The sequence below is a fragment of the Brachypodium distachyon genome, chromosome 1, assembly GCF_000005505.3.
Source record: "Brachypodium distachyon strain Bd21 chromosome 1, Brachypodium_distachyon_v3.0, whole genome shotgun sequence".
NCBI lineage: Eukaryota > Viridiplantae > Streptophyta > Magnoliopsida > Poales > Poaceae > Brachypodium > Brachypodium distachyon.
Window position 1 is genome coordinate 46,691,202 of NC_016131.3, and position 20,175 is coordinate 46,711,376.

Consider the following 20,175-nt stretch of genomic DNA (forward strand, 5'->3'; position numbering starts at 1 on the left):
TGAGCCATAAGATTGTTGATTTTGATCACATTCTTTCCTGACTCAACTACTCAAACAGACATTTTGTCGTCCACAATTCAAAACCCTAGCAAGCGGAAAGCTCAGTGATATGGCACGCTAGGCGGAGTATATTAGCATGTCATATTTGTGACAAGAATGGTTTTTTGGTCAACTGGACCACCACCCTGGATCAACATCTTGGCTACGCGACCTAGCCACAAGACAATGTATGACCTCATTGTATTCCTCGTATATAATTTTTCATTCATTCACAAAGGCTACTAGGTGTGTATAAAAATGGAAAATGTACAAAAACACCTCTTCATTAGGACAGCACGGTCAGAAGTGGCACCGATCCCTTGTGCTTAGCTCATGCACTGGAACAGACTTTTTCTGGAGAAGAACAGTACAGATACAAGTTAGCAACGAAACAAAAATTTCCAAAAGAAGGAAAATACTTGACAGGTGAGCTTCTACCTTGTGTTGAACTGAGGCAACACATACGGTCATCATCAACATAAGTTGCATTAAGGCCCATCATCCATGAACCAACTGATATGTCATCATGGGCATAGCTTTGCAGCGACGCACTGCATATTGAAGGGAAGATTTTATAAAATCAAAGTTTGGAATGTAGGAAAACCGATTTGTCGACGCAGAAAGACCCGTAAATGACAGGCTCTAGTCTTTGAGAATTTCAGCAGCAAATACTGATGGGTAGTAGTAGCATCTATTGCTCAACTTGTGAGAAAGGTTTCCAATATATAATAATTGCGTCCCCAAAGAAAAAATTGTGTTATTTGTGCCAGTTAGGCAGTAAGAGCATGTTAACAGTTGGTTTCTTCTCAATAATAGAGACAGTATCATACCCTATAGTACATGCATCAAATGATTGTTTACTAAAACGCTACATATACCAAAGTGATGGATTCAAGAAAATTCCATATATGAAAGTAAGTCGATCAAGAAAACTGAAAATTAATTGAGATTCTGATCCACCAAGAATGACTCGGCATAGCCGCAACGACTCCACTAATGCACAAGACATTGAGCAGATTCAAAACCTCAGGAGACGCCACACACTGATATTGCTCAAGGATCTTTTTTTCGAACTTGGTGTTGATTAAAGAAAAGGTTTATCTTAGCATGCCTTAAGATAAAAACAGGCAGATAGACAGCAGTTACCTGTTTATGTTGATGTAGCGAGCCAAATTGTTTGAGAGGATAAATAAAGAACCAGAAGCATGGCGAAAATACCTGAGAATTAAAAATCAATCAGTGAAAAACTGAAAATTATAAGCAAGAAGCTAGAGAATGAACATAGTGAAGAAACAGGACATATTTATTTTCCTCACATCAGGCATAAGGCACCTAAAGGCTAAGCAGGTCCCTTTAAATAAACAAAAGATACCACTGAAACTTGACAATTACAACTTACAAGCACCGGATGTAAAATGAACTGTAACTTAATGGTTCTTATATGTCTATTCAGTTTTAAAACGAAGCAAAATGGAATCCACAAGATCAGCAAGGGCTACAGTCCCCAGAAACTGATTATCCAACACGATGCTAATAAGACACAGCTAGGTCAAATGGCAAGATTCTGGTATGAACTCCAGAAAAAGAAGCTGCTAAACACATGCCAGGTAACTTACATCTTTGAATCTCCAAATTTCCACCACTCAGGTTCATACCATTGTTGGTCCCTGAAATTGGAGTTAACATCAATATTCAATACTAGTTTATTGATTAACAAAAGCACAAAAGAGGCCCAAAGTAAAACTGCAATATCACTCAGATATAGCAAATTAGGCAATGCAATTTTAAAAATGTACCACACACTTTTTTTCAAGTTGATGCAATGAGAGAACCTATTGTACTAGCTGTTCCTCAAAATCATAAGTTAATCAATGAAATTGAAGAAATAAAAATATTGGCACTGTAGCATAATCCTTAGATTGCAAAAAAAAAAAAAGATGCTTAATGCACTCCACTATGGTCCGCACCATTGGAAGTCTACAGTCACTGAAGAGTCAATCCTAAATTAAACCCAGAAGGTATAGGCTGCTTCCACAGTTCCGCTTATGAATGGATGGTTTAGTTGGAGTTCAAGAGATGGCATGCTAGTTGTATACATACAGAATAATGATGATGCTGGGAAGGAAAGTACATACTCTTCACTCACGACAGCTCCGGACTTCATGCAGCCCATGTACAAACCTTGGCTACCTCGACGTCCTTCAAGCATCTCAATTAGCCCAGCTAATGGAAAATTGCAAGGAGTCGGAAAAAAAGGTGAGATCAAGAAATCAGTAATAGGAATACCAATTTTTACATATAAAAAGTGAAGTTACCCAAGTCAAGATTAATGTTATCATCAACTTTGACATAGAACTCTGCGTCCCAAGCTTCTATTGCCGCACTGAAAAAGAATTTAACTTTGCTAGGTAACTCCTCTGCAGCTTCCTCATGACTTTCCTGCATGGTCATTGATTTGTTTACAACAAAGTCCACTAATTCTAACTTTTGACAAATCACAAAATGTTATCAAGACATCTCAAGTTAAATGAACTTGAATGGTGCAGTAAAACTAACATTCAGATGAAAGAGAAAAAAAAAAAGATAACTGAAATAGCTCTTTTGTGGATTATAGGTTAATTAGTGTAATAAATGAATGATATTTTCAAGGATGAGACTTGGTCTTCCATACAAGTGAGCAAAGGTAAAAATGTCTTGTGCAGGTACCAGTACCACAACCACAAATAGGAATAACTAAAGGACAATTCGGAACAGCCATAATATTACTATTAACAGAACTTTACCAGGATCAAGAAATCATTTGTCTTTCTACTTTCGTCATTGATATTACGGTCCAAGCTATCACCACGATTTGGACTGCAGTGTCCAAAGAGTAAATTTCAGGCAGAGAACATGCATAAAAAAAAAGAGAAATTAAATTAAATAGAAACAAATCATGAGATGGATTAATTCTAAACTAAGATCTTAGGACAACTCGGAAAGTATGGTTTGAGAATAAAACCTCCGACCAATAACAAAACGAATAACCACACCCTTTTCCTCAAGCTTCTTCAAATCATCACCTGAAATTTGCATCGATTTAGAAAAATAGAGTTATCCTATGAGTTGAATGGAATCCTGGTTTGAATTCGACAATTGTAACTAGACAGCCAAAATTGAAGTTAGGGCCCTGGCATGAATTCAGCAATTTTAGTTACAGAAACAAACATTTAAGTTGCATTCCTTGTTTATATTCAGCAATATTGATCAATAAAGACATAAACCTAGAGTCCCAAATCAGTGCAGTTATCAATCACAGTTAGTCTTTTCAACCAATCAGTGTTACCGTGGGTGGGCTTATTTTATCAGTGAGAACAGCAAGCGAAAAAGACAAGAAGAGCATACCTCTGGGCATCCACGAGCCACGGAAGGTGTTCCTCCTGAGCCGGGAACCAAAACCAGTATAAACTCCAATGACGGCGAGGAGCTTCTTCTTGTCGGAGCCTGCAGTACCACCAGTCCCATTCCCCCACAAGTAGCCCTCGCTCTTCGCCTTGGTAAGGTCCATCTCCGCCTCGGCGATCTTCCTCCCGATCTCACTGCCACGAAACGACCCATTCCGGATCATGAATCCAGAACCGAGAAAAAATTCACCAGTAAGAGAACCGAGAAATTACGTGCATCCGAGGCTCCTCAGCTTGTCGTCCACCGAGAGCGCCTTGGGGAGCTGCAACCAGGCGGCGGGCCGTCATCACAAAATGGAGAAAAACGAGAGGTGGGCGGAGTGGGGGAAAGGAGGAGAGATCCGCACATTGCCGGAGCTCTTCTCGAGGAGGCTGGAGAGGACCGTCCGGGTCTGCGCGTCCTGCCATAGCCTGCGACGGGAAAGATCAGAACACCTCGGAGCCAACCGGGAAACGTTGGGGGCTGTCGGGATCTGGGGAGGGCGGGCGCGTACATACCGGCCGGCGACGTAGACCCAGGCGAGGCAGGAGAGGAAGCCCATGACCAGGGGCACCCTGCCGGCGGCGGCGGAGGAGGACGAGGACGCGGGCTTGAAGCGGCGGTTCTCGCGCCGCATGGCGCTGGCCAGCGTCTCCATGACGGCGATCTCTCCCTGGGCTCGCGCGCCTGCCTGAAACTGAAAAGCTCCGTCGCCAACACTAGGGTGTGTCTTTTTGGCTTCGCCGACAGAGCAAAACCGGAATGGAGAAAAATGGAAGGGCTAACGTGTTAATGGGCCACCGAAGGCCAAGGACCGCTGGACCAGGCCTGTTCAGTATGATGGGACCACGATGTAGGATTTCTTTTTTTTTCCCGGCTAGGTGGGCCGTGGGCGTGCAGGCCCGACATTCTCCACCTGCGCGCAGGCCAGGCCCAAAAGAACACTAGCTCGCGTCTCAAATCGCTGTCTCGTAGACCCATGAACACAAACATCTTTAAAAAAAAAGAGTCAACGGATCTTCAAGATGAAAAAAGCTCCACCGACGGATCCCTCCGGCGACCACACCGACACGCGTCGCCTCGGGGACCGGCCGGCGCCATTGAAGATTCGATCAGCATGCATGAAGTTTTTGATTAATTAATTATTACATTGGGTTTTTTTAGTCTTTGCATGCATAAACAAATGGATTAATCAGCACTATATGTTACTAATTGTTTGATAATTTATTTGGATGGCATGCTCATGATACTTCTTCATGCGATTGGATTGTGCCCGAAGGAAAGAACAGATGGACTACTGGATCGATACCTGCACGTCATATTACACGGCAGGTATCGATCAACCTGCACGGCACCGAACCATCCTGCGTGGAACTTCATAAAAGATTATCTGATACGATCGTCTAATCCAAGCATGATCGACAAGCTCAACTTCCCTCTGCTTCTAGATCGGTTTTCTCCAAAAATTCCCCCATCTATATGGGATCTTGATCTTGGTTTATGCACACTTGACAAATGCAACCCTTCCTCTTATTATCCATCGTGTAGTCAATTTGGTAAACGACCAAACTAGGAAAGCAAGGGCAGTGTTCACGAAGTAGAAGAAACAAAGGAAAGCATTGTCCGGAGCCGAGTCCATCATCCCCCGTTTTTCATTTCCAAATTTACACAAGTAGGTTTCCAAGGTTTGAGAGTCCAAACGATGAATATTGATCGGGTTATAAAGTATAAACCGAGGTGCCGAGACCCGCCGGAGCAGCTGCTAGCTAGCAATTCGGTACGTTAGAAAAGGCTTGGGCAGAACAAGAATCGAAGTCTCGCTTCTGCTAGCGAGCGAGCTCAGGCCGGTTAATTCCAAGTTCCAACCTCTCCCGACCTGCCACCGGGCTAACTTAACCCCACTCGATAAACACATGAGCTCGATGCATGATGCCGGTGAGCGCACGCATCTTACTTATCTGATCGCGCCACCACGTGCTAGCTCCTTCCTCTTGCATCGATCCAGGCTCATCACGGCACGGAAATTGAGTAAATTAATCCGAGCAAAACCGAGGACGATGGGTTCATTGTTTAGTCAAGGTCAGCTGTAGTGGTACGTATAGCCCGACCCGTCCAATGCTCCAATGTCTTGTTCTGGATGCAACCGGCCGGGAGCCCCGGGCGTGCACATGGCTGCTGCTTCATCGCACTTGCTTGCCGTCGTCGCACTCTTCGGCTTCTTCCTCATCTTCCTCGCCGTCGGTAGCCGCGCCGAGGCGGTGACCGCCGAGCAGTTATCGTCGCCGCCGTCTTCCTCGCCGCAACTGACCACCGACCTCACCACGGTATGTATGTTTGTCTGTATCGTTGTATCTATGCACGCTGATGAAGTTTCATGTCATTGGCATGTATGGAGTGGAACACGCCGGAGAATTCCCATTTTTTCCCTTGCGAGAACGAAGAGCATTAATATTTGTATTGTGTGTTAAGCAGAGGGGCGCCGGAACGGCGAGGAGGAGGAGGCCGAGCGTGGAGCGGGAGCTCGACGCGGCGCGAGCCGCGATACGGCGCGCGGCGCGGCGAGGCCATGCCGATCACGGCGGCGGCAATGCCAGCTCGGACTGGTTCCACGGCGGCGACTCCTCCGCGGAGCACGCCCGGCTGGCGCGCGTGTACCGCAACCCGGCAGCGTTCCACCGGAGCTACGTGGAGATGGAGAGGCGGTTCAAGGTGCACGTGTACGCGGAAGGGGAGCCGCCGATCCTGCACGCGGGGCCCTGCAAGAACATCTACACCATCGAGGGCCGCTTCATCGAGCAGCTGGAGCTCATGTCCCCCGGCGGCGCCGGCGTCCGGACGTGGGACCCCGAGCGCGCCCACGCCTTCTTCCTCCCCTTCAGCGTCTCCCAGATGGTGCAGTTCGCGTACGTGCCCCTCTCCTACGACCGCGCCCCGCTCCGCGCCCTCGTCGCCGACTACGTCCGCGTCGTCGCCGCCCGCCACCGCTTCTGGAACCGCTCCTCCGGCGCCGACCACTTCATGCTCTCCTGCCACGACTGGGTATGCACGCACGTCCAAACCTTCTCTTCTTCTTTCTCTTTTCAACGACTCGTTGTCTTGTCTTCTTGATGATGATGATGATGATGATGATGAAGAATGCCAACCCGTTGTACTGCTGCAGGGTCCGGAGGCGTCGAGAGGGGACCCGGAGTTGTACGGCAACGGCATCCGCGCGCTCTGCAACGCCAACACCTCGGAGGGGTTCCGGCCGGGCAAGGACGTGAGCATCCCAGAGATCAACCTCTACGACGGCGACACGCCGCGGCAGCTTCTGTTGCCGGCGCCGGGGCTGTCCGAACGGCCCTACCTAGCCTTCTTCGCCGGCGGGCGGCATGGTCACGTCCGGGACCTCCTCCTCCGGGAATGGAAAGGCCGCGACCCGGACAACTTCCCCGTATACGAGTACGACCTCCCCACCACCACCAACACCACCGGCGGCGGCGACAAGCAGCACGACTACTACTCCTACATGCAGCGGGCTCGCTTCTGCCTCTGCCCGAGCGGGCACGAGGTGGCGAGCCCGCGCGTGGTGGAGGCCATCCACGCCGGGTGCGTCCCCGTGCTCGTGTCGGACGGCTACGCGCCGCCCTTCGCCGACGTGCTCCGGTGGGAGGGGTTCTCGGTGTCCGTGCCGGTCGCCGATATCCCGAGGCTCAGGGAGGTGCTGGAGAGCATACCGGCGGCGGAGGTGGAGCGGCTCCGGGATGGGGGCCGGCTCGTGAAGCAGCACTTCACGCTGCGCCAGCCGCCGGAGCGGCTCGACATGTTCCACATGATCCTGCACTCTGTCTGGCTCAGGAGGCTCAACTTTAGACTCAACGACCACCTCAGTTCCTGACCGTACAAGAAGTACATCTGAAAGCATCATTTCTAGAAATAGACTGATTAACTTGTTGATGGGTATATGTCTTCTAGATAATACAACGAGGCTTTTGAAGGCAGCAGGTTTCTCAGATTGCCGCTAGGCGCTATATTTCCTGGTTACCTCCCATCCTTTCTGATTTCATAATTTGACTAGAGAGATGTTGGTTCTGGTGCAGTAAGGATATTCTGCTTGATGTAAACTAGATCCAATCATAGAACATGAAGCATTGTCCAAAGCAGTTTAGGTTTCAATATAACTTTCAAACTTTGTGCTTGCATGCTTTTTAAGGTGTCATCTTAGCTGTTACCTCTACCAGTAACCTTATGGTTTCCCTATTTCTTTTAGGGGCACAGAACATGGTCGAACACTTATTTTGTTCAGGTTGCAGTTATGAATGAATTCATACAGTCTCATCTGGAGAGGGATCCCCTCCTTAAAGTCAGTGACTTTACGGTCACTGACATGTGGACCCGGCCCCACCTGCCAGTGACCATAAAGTCACTCACTTTAAGTCAGGGGATCCAAGTCCTCTCATCTAATTCCTTCATCTATGATACAGTTAATTGTGCATTAGTTTAGAGAGTTTTTATGGTACCTGGTACTCCATATAGACCCATGGGAGTACAAATCAAATCTGACTCTTCATTTAAAAGGGTAAATTAGACTTTTTTCTGCTACCAAGATAATAACTTTCCATCTATAACGCCTCGTGGATCCTCGTCTCGATCCAATGCAAACACATGGACTGTTCGTCCCGTCGAGCAGATCCCGATCGAGACCCCGCCACTGCCTCTTTGCAGGGAACAATTAGGCTTTGAATTGGGCGTAAATCCCATGATCGTTGATGCTCCCTGGGCAGATGAGGATCTGTACAACTGCTGGGCATCGTTATGATCATCGAATTCCTGATCGATCTTTCTTGAGCCACTCCGCCTCCCCCAGTAGTTTTCAGCATCAGTGCCATGAATAAACATACCGCACTACCTGTGATGTTTCTTTTGAACTAGAACTAATTGGGATGTTTATCTACTCTAAAAACAGCAGAAACCCAAAGCCTGATCGATCTTTCTTGAGCCCTACCATTTGTTAAATTTTAAATACGATGGTGTGATGCTATCACACGGGCATTAGTTTCAAGATCTAGCCTCCGAATCCCTGATTAGGGATTACTAGACTAAGTCACCCTCCATCTCGTTGCAAGATTTTTTTTTACGAGAACTATCCACAGAAAAATGGAGAAGGCATAGATTGAATACACTGATATATAATTGTCATCTTGAGTCTTTCTTGATTACGATTTTACCCCTAGACTCGTGGTACTCCATAGTTTTCAGAGATGGCACTCCTATTTGATTGTGTTGGAGTATCAAATAAGATTAGCCATTAGATCGGAACAATTGAACGGCTCATATTTATTCCGGGGTACCGTAAAAGAGCTCTTAGTCTATTGACCAGTGGGAGCTAGGGATTGAGGAATACAGTTGGAGATCATGCCACTGGTTGTGGACTAGCTTAGGCCTGCAAGGGTGTGTCTTGAGGCTGTTTACTAGCTGGGGAGGCTTTGGGCCATTGGCACCCACAGGTGGTGACTTCAGGCTTCAGCTGCGCTGGGAGGCACGACAAGGATGGCAGCAGGGTGGCAACTGTCAAGGCTGTTCTTTTAAACGGGAAAATAATCAGATAAAACATACTGCCAAATTGGATATAAGCTGATTGCAGCGCCACATGCTCACAGCATTGCCAAGCGTGAACCTTTTCCGTTTTAGCAAATCATTACCAGGGAGGACAGGATCAGAGGATCCCCATAGTTCAGAAGAATGAATCCAGAAGAACATTTATGAGAGATGCTGCTTGAAATATTAGATCGTGTTTCATCATCTCTCATCATCACGATCTTAATATCTTATGTTCTTGATTCACATAACTGCTTGATCTAGAAACACCTAAAAAATGAGCCAATCATCTATGGTGCCAAAATACATCTTCAACACAAAGAAACCTGGCTCATGTCATAATCTGGATCACAATTCAGATGAATAAATTCTTTTCGTACATCAGTTTTTTTTTTTCGAACCTGAGTCCGAAGACTCAATCCATTGATTAAGAAGAATAGAATTGTCTAGTTAATTTTGGGCGTGGGTGGCCAGATCAGCCAGTGTGTTCCTTAGTGCGGTCGTGTTCCACGACGGTGCTATGGACATTTGTTCGTACATCAGATTTCATACTTAAACATCATGTTCTAGGGCAAGCTAGATAGTTAACTTGATATAGCAACAGCAGTTGATTTGGATTTTCAGTTTGACAACTGCTAGCAATTTCACGAAATTATGAAAGTGCCCACAAAGCCTATCTCGATCTCAAATGCTACAACTTTTTTTGTTCTTCCGACCATATTCAATATAGGACAAGCTACTTAGTGAATCAGACATATCAAAGCAAGTTAACACCGGATGGAAAACACACATCACAAATTGGAAGCCATGGTTGATGACAAATCTTAATAAACATTATCCTGGTTGATCAATTGTTCACCATAACATGGATATTATCAACCCGATTTTGGGGGGAAACAACAGCAAACTAGCTCAGTTGATCATGCCTCTGGCACCGGTTGCTGCTGGAAAGATTAGATCCTTTGGCGCCGGTGGCACCGGATGAAACCTTTTCCTTTTTAGCAATCACCAGGGGGGAGAGGATCAGAGGATCCCCATAGTTCAGATGTATGAATCCGGCAGAAGATTTTGTAAACAGATGCTGCTGGAAAGATTAGATCATGTTTCATCATCTCTCATCATCACGATCTTAATATCTTGTGTTCTTGAATCATATAAATGCTTGATGTAGAAACACCTCACAAATGAGCCAATCATCTCTGGTGCAGAAAAACATCTTAACAGAAAGACACCTTGATCATCGAATTATAATTGGGGATCACAATTCAGACAGATAAATTCTTTGGGTAGATCAGACTTCATACATAAACATCATGTTCTAGGGCAAGCTAGATAGTTAACCTGGATATATCAACAGCAGTTGATTTGGATAATTGTTTCAGTTTGACAACTGCTAGCAATTTCACGAAATCATAAGAGTGCCCACAAAAGCTATCTCGATCTCAAATACCACAACTTTGTTTGTTCTTCCGACCGTATTCCATACAGGGCAAGCTACATTGTGAACCGGATATATCAAAGCGAGTTAACACTGGATGGAAAACACAAATGACAAATTGGACCATGGTTGATGACAAATCTTACCCCTAATAAACTTTATCCTGATTGATCAATTGTTCACCATAACATGGATAATATCAACCCGTTTCGGGGGAGAACAATAGCAAACCAGCTCTGTCGATCATGCCTCCGGCGCCGGTTGTGTGAGCCCGGCTTTGGCGAGCAGCTTCCCCATGGCATCCGGGGAGCACAGCTGGTACTGCACCTCCCCGGTGCCCGGCTGCAGGAAAACCTCGGCCAGCTCCAACTTCTCAGCTGTCAAACTAGTGGAATCCATGGTCTTGCTGAGGACCTTGAGAGCGAGGGCGACGGCCTCCTCGCGGGTCATGCCGTCGCGGTAGTCCTGCTTGAGCATGGACTGAGCGGCCTGGCTGTTGGCCCCGACGGCGGCGGCCTTCCATCCGCCGTAATTCCCCGAGGGGTCGCTCATGTAGAGCTGGAAGCCGTGGGTCCTGTCCCAGCCGGCGAAGAGGAAGGAGACCCCGAAGGGGCGGAGGCCGCCGAACTGGGTGTATCCCTGCTTGGTGTCGCAGAGGGACTGGACGAGCTGCTCGACGGGGATGGGCTCCTGGTAGGAGAGCGCGTAGCGCTGGGCGTGGAGGCGGGCGGTGTTGATGAGGATGTTGGCGTCGGACATGATGCCGGCCACGGCGCAGGCGAGGTGGGAGTCGACCTTGTACATCTTCTCGGCGGAGCGGGAGGCCTGGAGGAGCTTGGAGGTGACCTTCTTCTCGCCGACGAGGACCACGCCGTCGGACGCCAGGATGCCGAGCGCCGACCCGGCGTTGCCGATGGCCTCCATCGCGTACTCCACCTGGTACAGCCGGCCCTCCGGGGAGAAGATCGTGGTGCGGCTGTCGTAGCGGCGAGACATCGTGGCGGCGGCGAGGAGGCGCTGCGGATTTCGGGCGTGCGGAGGCGATAGATCTGTTGCGGTTGAGGAAAAGAAGACAAGAAGCCGCTGATTTCTTCAGACTTGACTTTGGGTTTGGGGGTTACAGAAGCAAGAGCCTTTACCAGCCGGCCTCAGGCACGTGTAGAGAGGAATGCTGCGCTGAAACAGAGACACACATGTTTCAATGATTTACGTCTCAAATATAAATTACGCATGTTCATCGACCGATCAAATTTTTTTCTTTCCAAAACGTAATTGACAAGCACAGAACTTATCTTAATTTGTGGAACTTATCTTCCGCATGGGCTTAATTTTCTCAAATATAGATTACGCATGGTTTCCTTAATTTGTGAAACTTACCTTACTATGGGCTTAATTTGTGGAACTTACCCTGTTATGAGCTTAATTTGTGGAACTTACCCTGCGGTGGGACTGCGTCCCATGGCGACGGCGGCGGGGACCGGCAGTGCCGCACCCCATGACGCCGGCGGCGGGGACCGGCAGTGCCGCACCCCATGGCGGCGGCGGCGTGGACCGGCACATGGAGGGACGGGCACGGGAGGGATGGTGAGGGAGAGGAAGGGATCGAGAGGAAGACGAAGGGATTGAGAGGGAGACGAAGGGATCAAGAGATTTCGGGAGAGAAGAGGCTGGTGGGCGTTGGCGGCGGCGCGCGGGGGGGGGGAGCAGCGGTGGCATGCGGGCTGGGCGAGATGCGAGAAAAGGAAAGAGAAAAACGAATCGGGAGTTCAGGCGGTGGCATACGGATGTAATTTCTGTGAATTTGGGGGACAGACCGACGACCAACCAAACTGCAAATCAAGTAGTAGTAAAGATACACAACAAACAAAAGTGTGACATTAGCCAAGTATAACCCTGCTAATTCTTGGTTTAACTCGCCTCCTCCTAGCACAGTACCTCTACTCCTTGATGATGCAACTATTGTTTTCTTGAAATAAAAGAGGTATTTGCTGTAAAAAAAAAGTAAAATCGACCAAAACTGGTTTGCAATTGTATGCGACTAATCAAACTTCCGTTAGGTAAAGAGCATTTGTGATCGTTAATTTAGAAATCTATATTTCTAGATCAACTTGGAAATAGACTCTCCTATAATCTCTTTCGTTGGGCTTTTAGAAATACATATTTCTAGATCAACTTAGATATCTTCAGTTTTTGAGAAAGGGTGTTTGATGTCTATTACAAGAAACCAAATACTACAAGGTTCAACTGAAACAAAAGAGAAACAAAGCAAAAAGAGTAATGAAAGTTTGCAAGTCAATGCCAACAAATAAGCTAAACCTCAACAGCATCATCAGTCATGCTCTCTCCGTTTACAAATAAGTGTATGTTTAAGTTTTGTTCTAAATCAAACATTTTTAAATTTGATCAACTTTGTTGGAAATAGTAGCAATCGTGTATGTTTAAGTTTTGTTCTAAATCAAACATTTTTAAATTTGATCAACTTTGTTGGAAATAGTAGCAACACATATGATACCAAATCGGTATATTATGTGTTGAGAATAATTATTAGTAGGCAGTTACTGTAACCGTTCGTGTCCCAAGTTTTGGAAACAAAACTTGGGACGCGAAGGCAAAAGTTTGGGACACCAATGCATGTATTGGTGCCTCTTCACCCTGTATAAATATCATCATCAATCAATGGAATCAACACAGAGATTCATTCTCATTTTCATTCATAACACGTTATCAACCACGTTTGCTCTACAAACACAAAGGTTAGAATCATGGCAATCCAAGATCTACCCCTAGTTTTCCTTACCGTTCTTGAGTTCCCTGGCCATCAAGGAAGCAACCGCCGATGGGCCCCTCGCCGCCATCTGGCCCCACGCCGCCGGTGGGTCCCGCCCCGTCAGTGGGTGCCTCGCCGCCCCAGCATGCAGCGTGCCCATGTGCGCCGCCCGCGCGCTGCGCCCCTGGCCCCCGCGCCCATGGCCGCCGCGCCCCCGGCCTCCGCACCCCAGGCGCCTGCCGCGCCCCCGGCCTCAACCTTGCCGGCCATCACGCCGCTGACCTTCACGCTGCCAGACCGCGCGTCGCCGGCCTCCCTAGAGTACACACCCTCCATGGAGTGGTTGTTGTCGGGGCCGGCGCTGCCCATGCTCGGCGAGGAGGAGGATTTCCTGGTCGCACTTGCGCCTCCACCGCCGCCCCTCTACTGCCCTATCCATGGCCATGGACCATGCCCTACGCGCGACGGCACGGCACCACGACCTCCGTCTCCAACTCTGCCGGCGACTCCTCCGGGCATAGACGTCAACACCACCGCCGGCGACGACCTTGAAGATGGATGAGACGACGACGGGGGGCTCGAAGCCGTGCCCCCGGAAGCGCGGAGGATCCTCCGCCAGTACGCGGCCGCCATGGCCGTCTATCGCACGGGGACGGGCGCCGGCGGGTGGAACCCGGCCGCCCTTGGTCTCTCCTCCGTCGAAGGGGGGCCATCCCCCAAATGAGCATGCGCGAAGGAGGAGCGGCGGCGGATGGATACGGCGGCGGACGGGCGACGGCAGTGGCCGTGACGACGGCGGCGGCAGGATGGGTTTAACCCTAACCGCCCACGCCCCCACCCCTGTTAACCGCCCGCCCCTTCCGCCCTTAACGGGCCGGCCGAAAAGGCCTAGGCCCATGAACGCCCGAGGCCCAAAATCGCGCGCGCCTTCCTCCACTGTCTAGATCATTTTGCAGAAAAGTCCAGAAGTTTTGGCTATTTGCGATTTGGTCCATGTATCTATTTAATAGTTATGTTTTACATACCTATAGGTCCCTTTTAGAATATATTCCTACTAAAGACATATTCCTATGTAAATGTCAATGTAAATATTGCCGTGTTCAATGTGTTTGTATAATATACATCCCCTATTACATGTGATATTTACACTTTGCAATTGAGATCTTTATTTCTTGCATTTTGGAGAGTTTTGCTTCAACAATTAAGTCCCAAAAAGGCACCAAAAATGCCCCAAATTGACTTGATTCAAGAAAAATCTCCATTTGTGATAAACAAAATTATCACCACGTGACTACCTCAATTTAATATATGCGAATCACAAGGTAACTTTCAATAATGGTAAAACGATATAATTGCGTTGAATCTTCCGTGGGAACATACACCTTATTGAAAGCAGCGAATAATTTCGCGCAGTACTGAGAGGTTTACATTGTGTAAAAACGCACAATGACTACCTTCACCGTGCTCTTCTAATATTAAATAACACAAGGTGCTACAGCCTTTCAATAACGGTAAAACGATATTATTGCGTTGAATGTTCCGTGGGAACATACACCTTATTGAAAGTAGCGAATAATTTCGCGTAGAACTGAGAGATCTACAGCCATAAATCGGTGATTATCTTCAAACTGTTATTTGAGGTCTACACTATATGAATTTAACATTGATTAAATTTCATGCATTTTTCTGCAATTTACTTACAACAATGACCACAATATTTTGACTTTACCTACTAGTAATTGACAAAATCAATGGTTTTTCAATCCCATGTAGGACAAAATGACCGGGAAAGAGTTTGACGAACTCGCCCTCGACGGTCGAAACTATCCAACTTGGGCAATGGACGTAAAAGTGAGTCTTACATCACACGGACTTTCAGCGGCCATACAACCTCCTATAGAGGGACAAGAGCCCATCACAGATCTAAACAAATATAATGCCTTATACATTATAAGGAACCACATCCATGTTGATCTCAAATTAGAGTATCTCATCGAAGAAAATCCATACACACTCTGGCTTGCCCTTCAAACTAGATATGAACAGCAGAAGGCCGTAATTTTGCCTGAAGCCACACATGAATGGACTCAACTACGCCTACAAGATTTTAAATCTATAGGAGAGTTCAATCATGCCGTTCATAAAATTTGTTCAAAGATGCAATTTTGCGATAAGGAACCTTCTGAAGCGGAAAAGATCGAAAAGACCTTATCTACTATGCTTCCGGCCGATAGGATCCTCCAGCAACAATATCGTGCACGCCAATTTAATACATATTCTGATCTTATCCATGTTTTACTTCAAGCCGAAAAGCATGATGAACTTCTAATGAGAAATCATCATCAGCGTCCGGTAGGCGCTGCACCTTTACCTGAAGTACATGCTAATTTTCAGAGAAACAAAAAGTTCAATGGATTGAATAATCGACCAAACAACTTCAAAGGCAAGCAAAAGGGCAACAACAAGAAAAACAAGCCACGTGTACAGGATAAGGGGAAAGGCAATTTCAAATCACAATACGACAAATCTAAAGTTTGTCAAAAATGTGGGTGCTACAAGCAAATTACAAAGAAATGCCGTACTCCTTGACATTTGGTAGATCTATACCTACAATCTGTAGGACGCAAGCGACCTGCTCATCAAAGACCAAGATTTGAATCACACTTCAATTTCCAATCCGACAATTCCAAGGAAGCCGGTTGTTCGCATGCTGTCAAAGAAGAACCAAGCAACAACCCGACACTTCGATCGTCTGGGGATCCAATGAGCACGGAGAACATGATCATTGAATTCACTTCAAATGATGTGTTTGGAGACCTAGAATAGTTCACCTATCTCCGAAATAGATATTATCTATATTTACGTTCATAAGTATTGTTGTAAATAAATTATAATGATCATTGTCATCTATATTGTAATATTGCATTATTGTATCAGCACTCTGATACCAACATATTTGACATATGTATTGTAAATTACGATTGTATTATCAATTTAATACATAAATAAATTTGTATGTATTCTATATATCTATTAAGAATGATATTAAAATTCTTCCTTTTCCATATATAGTTTTCTACAGGAGTCAATCCAAAATGGACGAAGAACTTTGCCTTGTGGATAGCGCCACCACAAACACTATACTTAGGGAAACAAAATATTTTCAAACCCTTACTAAAAAACAAGGGAATATTTTGACAATCGCTGGACGCGATACATTAGTTGTTGGTTCTGGACGAGCTATCATCACACTTCCTATGGGTACACAAGTAATAATCGACGACGCTTTATTGTATCCTGATTCAACTCATACTCTAATAAGTTATAGGGATATCCGTCAAAATGGAATTCATATAGAAACCAACGATGACAACCATGAGGAATTTTACCTATTTACAAAATGTAACGGATATGGCAAACAAATTCTTGAAAAAAATTCCTTCTTTATCGTCCGGATTGTACTATACATACATAAAACCTATAGCCCATGTTGCGTATAAAATAATTTTTCAGAATGTCAATACATTCCAGACATGGCATGATCGCCTTGGTCACCCTGGTATCGGGATGACACGAAAAATTCGTAGAATCTCAGGATTTTGTATGCACAGCATGTGCACAAGGCAAGCTCATTTTAAGACCTTCCTATCTTAAAATACAAGCGGAACCACTACAGTTCCTTGAACGAATTCAAGGAGATATTTGTGGTCCTATCCAATCATTGTCTGAACCATTTAGGTATTTCCTGGTATTAATCGACGCATCTACAAGATGGTCTAATGTGTGTTTCCTTTCCACACGTAACCATGCATTCGCAAAGATAATGAGCCAAATAATTAAATTAAAAGCTCATTATCCAGAGCATCGAATTAAAACAATTCGAATGGACAATGCCGCTGAATTTTCCTCACGCGCGTTCATTGATTATTGCATGGCATTAGGAATCGAAGTTCAACATTCAGTCCCACATGTCCACACACAAAATGGTTTGGCTGAATCATTTATTAAGAGAATTAAGTTTATTGCAAGACTTTTATTACAGAATTGTAATCTATCAACAACTTGTTGGGGTCATGCGGTTATACATGCCGCTGATTTAATTCAATTGCGACCAACTGCATATCACACTACTTCTTGTCTTCAATTAGTACATGAAAATCCACCAAGTATTTCCCATCTACGAAAATTCGGTTGTGCTACATACGTACCGATCTCACCACCACAACGTACATCAATGGGACCACATAGAAAATTGGGGATCTATGTGGGGTATAAATCACCGTCAATTATCAAGTACCTAGAACCTCTCACAGGGGATCTATTCACTGCCCGGTACGCTGATTGTATTTTTAATGAGGACCATTTCCCGGCATTAGGGGGAAATTTAAAGTACCAAAAACAAGAATGCCAGGAAATCAATTGGAATGTCCAAGGCATTTCCGTCTCTGATCCACGTACTCAAGAAACTGAACAGCAAGTTCAGAAAATTATAAATTTGCAACATATTGCAAACAATTTACCAGACGCATTTGTTGATTACAAAGGTGTAACTAAATCTTATAATCCTGCACAGAACGTATCAGAAAGAGTGGAGGTACCTATAAAAACCACTCAACCTCTTGCACCTACCATTCAAAGGAAGAGGGGGAGAAGTACGACAACTAAAAAGGATCTAGTTTCCAGCAAACAACAAAAGGAACAAACGAAGGAGCCACGGCAAAGAAAACAGAAGAATAAACCTTCTGGACCTCCTTCAACAACAATAACAAATGTGAGTCAACATTTGATTGACCGAGATCAATTGGGTAATATACACCCTGTGAATAACCAACATCCACAACCCAGCTCAATAGTGCACTCAATTACTGATGCTGGGATATCGGAAAAATTTAGACTTAACCGCAACGGGAAATCGCGAACAGTCAGCAAAGGTAAATGAAATTTTCACAAATTATTTAGATACTGGAGAAACATATAATAGAGAGACTACATTCGTCGACACATATTTCTCAACTAAGATTGCAGACAACCTTCTAAATGATCATGATCCAAAGACCATAGCCGAGTGTGAAAAACGCTCCGACTGGCCTAAATGGAAGGATGCAATTCAAACAGAAATAGCCTCGCTCAATAAAAGAAAGATATTTACAGAAGTAATACCTACACCTCAAATGTTTTCCCAGTGGGATTCAAATGGGTTTTTGTCCAGAAAAGGAACGAAAACAATGAGGTGGTGAGATACAAAGCAAGGCTAGTAGCACAAGGGTTTACGCAGAGACCCGGCATTGATTTCAATGAAACATATTCTCCGGTTATGAGTGGAATTACTTTCCGATATTTAATCTCATTGTCTGTTCAAAATCGTCTAACTATGCAGTTAATGGACGTCGTGACTGCATATCTTTATGGGTCATTAGATTCGAATATTTACATAAAGGTTCCCATGGAATCCAAATTCCGAATGCTAACGCAAGACGCAACATGTACTGTGTAAAGTTGAATAAATCTTTATACGGTCTAAAACAGTCGGGTAGAATGTGGTACAACCGACTAAGTGAGTTTCTCGTTAAAGGGGTTACTCTAACAATGATGACTGCCCATGTGTATTCATCAAGAAATCCAAAACAGGATTTTGCATTATCTCTGTATATGTTGATGATTTAAACATCGTTGGCAACAAACAGGATATTGATGAGGCTCGTAATCATCTAATGACGGAATTTGAAATGAAAGATTTGGGTAAAACCAAGTTCTGCTTAGGTTTACAACTTGAGCACTTTCCTTCGGGAATATTGGTTCACCAAGATACATATATCCAGAAAATCTTGGAGAAATTTAACATGGACAAATCCTATCCATGCAAAACACCTATGGTAGTTCGATCTCTAGACGTAAAGAAAGATCCATTCAGACCAAAAGGTGATGGAGAGGAAATTTTGGGATCTGAATTCCCATATCTTAGTGCCATTGGAGCATTAATGTACTTAGCAAATTGCACCCGGCCGGATATTGCATTTGCGGTAAATTTACTAGCTAGACACAGCGCAGCTCCAACAAAACGCCATTGGATAGGAGTCAAGCAAGTTTTTCGCTACCTACAAGGCACTAAAGATCTAGGTCTATATTTACAAAAGGAAAACCAAGACTCTGAATTAATTGGATACACTGATGCTGACTATTTATCTGATCCCCACAATGCCAGATTCCAGACCGGTTTCGTGTTCCTACACGGTGGGACAACCATATCGTGGAAGTCTTCTAAACAGACCCTAGTGGCTACATCCACAAATCATTCGGAAATAATAGCCTTATACGAAGCATCTCGTGAAAGTGTATGGCTGCGAAGAATGATTAACCACATACAACAATCATGTGGTATTGGTTCAATTGAATCACCAACGATTATCTATGAGGATAATTCAGCTTGTGTTACTCAGATGCAATCAGGTTATATAAAGAGCAATATAACTAAACATATTGCACCTAAACTATTCTATCCTCATGAATTACAACAAAATGGGGAGATAAATATCTTGCAAACCAAATCATGTGATAATCTCGCGGATTTGTTTACTAAGTCCTTACCCAACTACACATTTCAGAAATGTGTATATGGGATTGGTATGCGACAACTTAAAAATTTGCAATCATCAGGGGGAGTGTTCACCTGAGTTTAACCTGTTCACAACATCATATTGCACTCTTTTCCTATTATGAGTTTTACTCACTAGTTTCTCATAAAAGGTTTTTAATGAGACAATATTAACATAAGATTATATGTCATATTTTCTATTTTCCCCACCGGGGTTTTTGCAGATAAATACAAGGCATATTTATTGTCCACATAATTCAATATGAATTATCAAAAGACAATATTCAAAGTATGTTATATCATTTTCTCCTTAATTTTTCCCATTGGGTTTTTAAAGGA

The 20,175-nt window shown here is 45.0% G+C and overlaps 4 protein-coding genes across 4 annotated transcripts; 2 read left to right on the forward strand and 2 right to left on the reverse strand.

The window, feature by feature from the left end:
• Positions 1-66: 66 nt before the first annotated feature.
• On the reverse strand, positions 67-4,201 carry LOC100836123 (hydroxyproline O-galactosyltransferase HPGT3). The gene is made up of 12 exons (XM_003564178.3): positions 3,981-4,201; positions 3,830-3,893; positions 3,696-3,745; positions 3,424-3,617; positions 3,041-3,101; positions 2,823-2,895; positions 2,355-2,478; positions 2,175-2,262; positions 1,656-1,706; positions 1,186-1,257; positions 478-590; positions 67-393 (listed from the first exon to the last, which is right to left on the reverse strand). Exons 1-12 carry the CDS (start codon positions 4,118-4,120, stop codon positions 371-373), a joined length of 1,053 nt encoding a protein of 350 aa, XP_003564226.1. The 5' UTR covers positions 4,121-4,201; the 3' UTR covers positions 67-370.
• A 691-nt stretch (positions 4,202-4,892) lies between these two features.
• LOC100835795 (probable glycosyltransferase At5g25310) lies at positions 4,893-7,643 on the forward strand. Its single transcript, XM_003560974.3, has 3 exons — positions 4,893-5,786; positions 5,935-6,501; positions 6,623-7,643. The coding sequence occupies exons 1-3, from the start codon at positions 5,586-5,588 to the stop codon at positions 7,337-7,339; spliced, it is 1,485 nt and encodes a 494-aa protein (XP_003561022.2). The 5' UTR covers positions 4,893-5,585; the 3' UTR covers positions 7,340-7,643.
• A 2,613-nt stretch (positions 7,644-10,256) lies between these two features.
• On the reverse strand, positions 10,257-11,605 carry LOC100836430 (proteasome subunit alpha type-4-1). Its single transcript, XM_003564179.4, has one exon. It carries the CDS (start codon positions 11,471-11,473, stop codon positions 10,721-10,723), a length of 753 nt encoding a protein of 250 aa, XP_003564227.2. The 5' UTR covers positions 11,474-11,605; the 3' UTR covers positions 10,257-10,720.
• A 1,838-nt stretch (positions 11,606-13,443) lies between these two features.
• On the forward strand, positions 13,444-13,806 carry LOC104582231 (forkhead box protein I3-like). Its single transcript, XM_010231624.1, has one exon. It carries the CDS (start codon positions 13,444-13,446, stop codon positions 13,804-13,806), a length of 363 nt encoding a protein of 120 aa, XP_010229926.1.
• Positions 13,807-20,175: the final 6,369 nt, after the last annotated feature.

Excerpts from the sequence above, each read along its gene's own strand:
- LOC100836123 (XM_003564178.3), bottom strand. The coding sequence starts at position 4,120 with ATGGAGACGCTGGCCAGCGCCATGCGGCGCGAGAACCGCCGCTTCAAG. Across the intron at positions 3,746-3,829 it reads TCGAGAAGAGCTCCGGCAAT|CTCCCCAAGGCGCTCTCGGT; the intron begins GTGCGGATCTCT and ends GCCTGGTTGCAG. Across the intron at positions 3,102-3,423 it reads TGGCTCGTGGATGCCCAGAG|GTGATGATTTGAAGAAGCTT; the intron begins GTATGCTCTTCT and ends TGCAAATTTCAG.
- LOC100836430 (XM_003564179.4), bottom strand. The coding sequence starts at position 11,473 with ATGTCTCGCCGCTACGACAGCCGCACCACGATCTTCTCCCCGGAGGGC.
- LOC104582231 (XM_010231624.1), top strand. The coding sequence starts at position 13,444 with ATGGCCGCCGCGCCCCCGGCCTCCGCACCCCAGGCGCCTGCCGCGCCC.
- LOC100835795 (XM_003560974.3), top strand. The coding sequence starts at position 5,586 with ATGTCTTGTTCTGGATGCAACCGGCCGGGAGCCCCGGGCGTGCACATG. Across the intron at positions 5,787-5,934 it reads TGACCACCGACCTCACCACG|AGGGGCGCCGGAACGGCGAG; the intron begins GTATGTATGTTT and ends TGTGTTAAGCAG. Across the intron at positions 6,502-6,622 it reads TGCTCTCCTGCCACGACTGG|GGTCCGGAGGCGTCGAGAGG; the intron begins GTATGCACGCAC and ends GTACTGCTGCAG.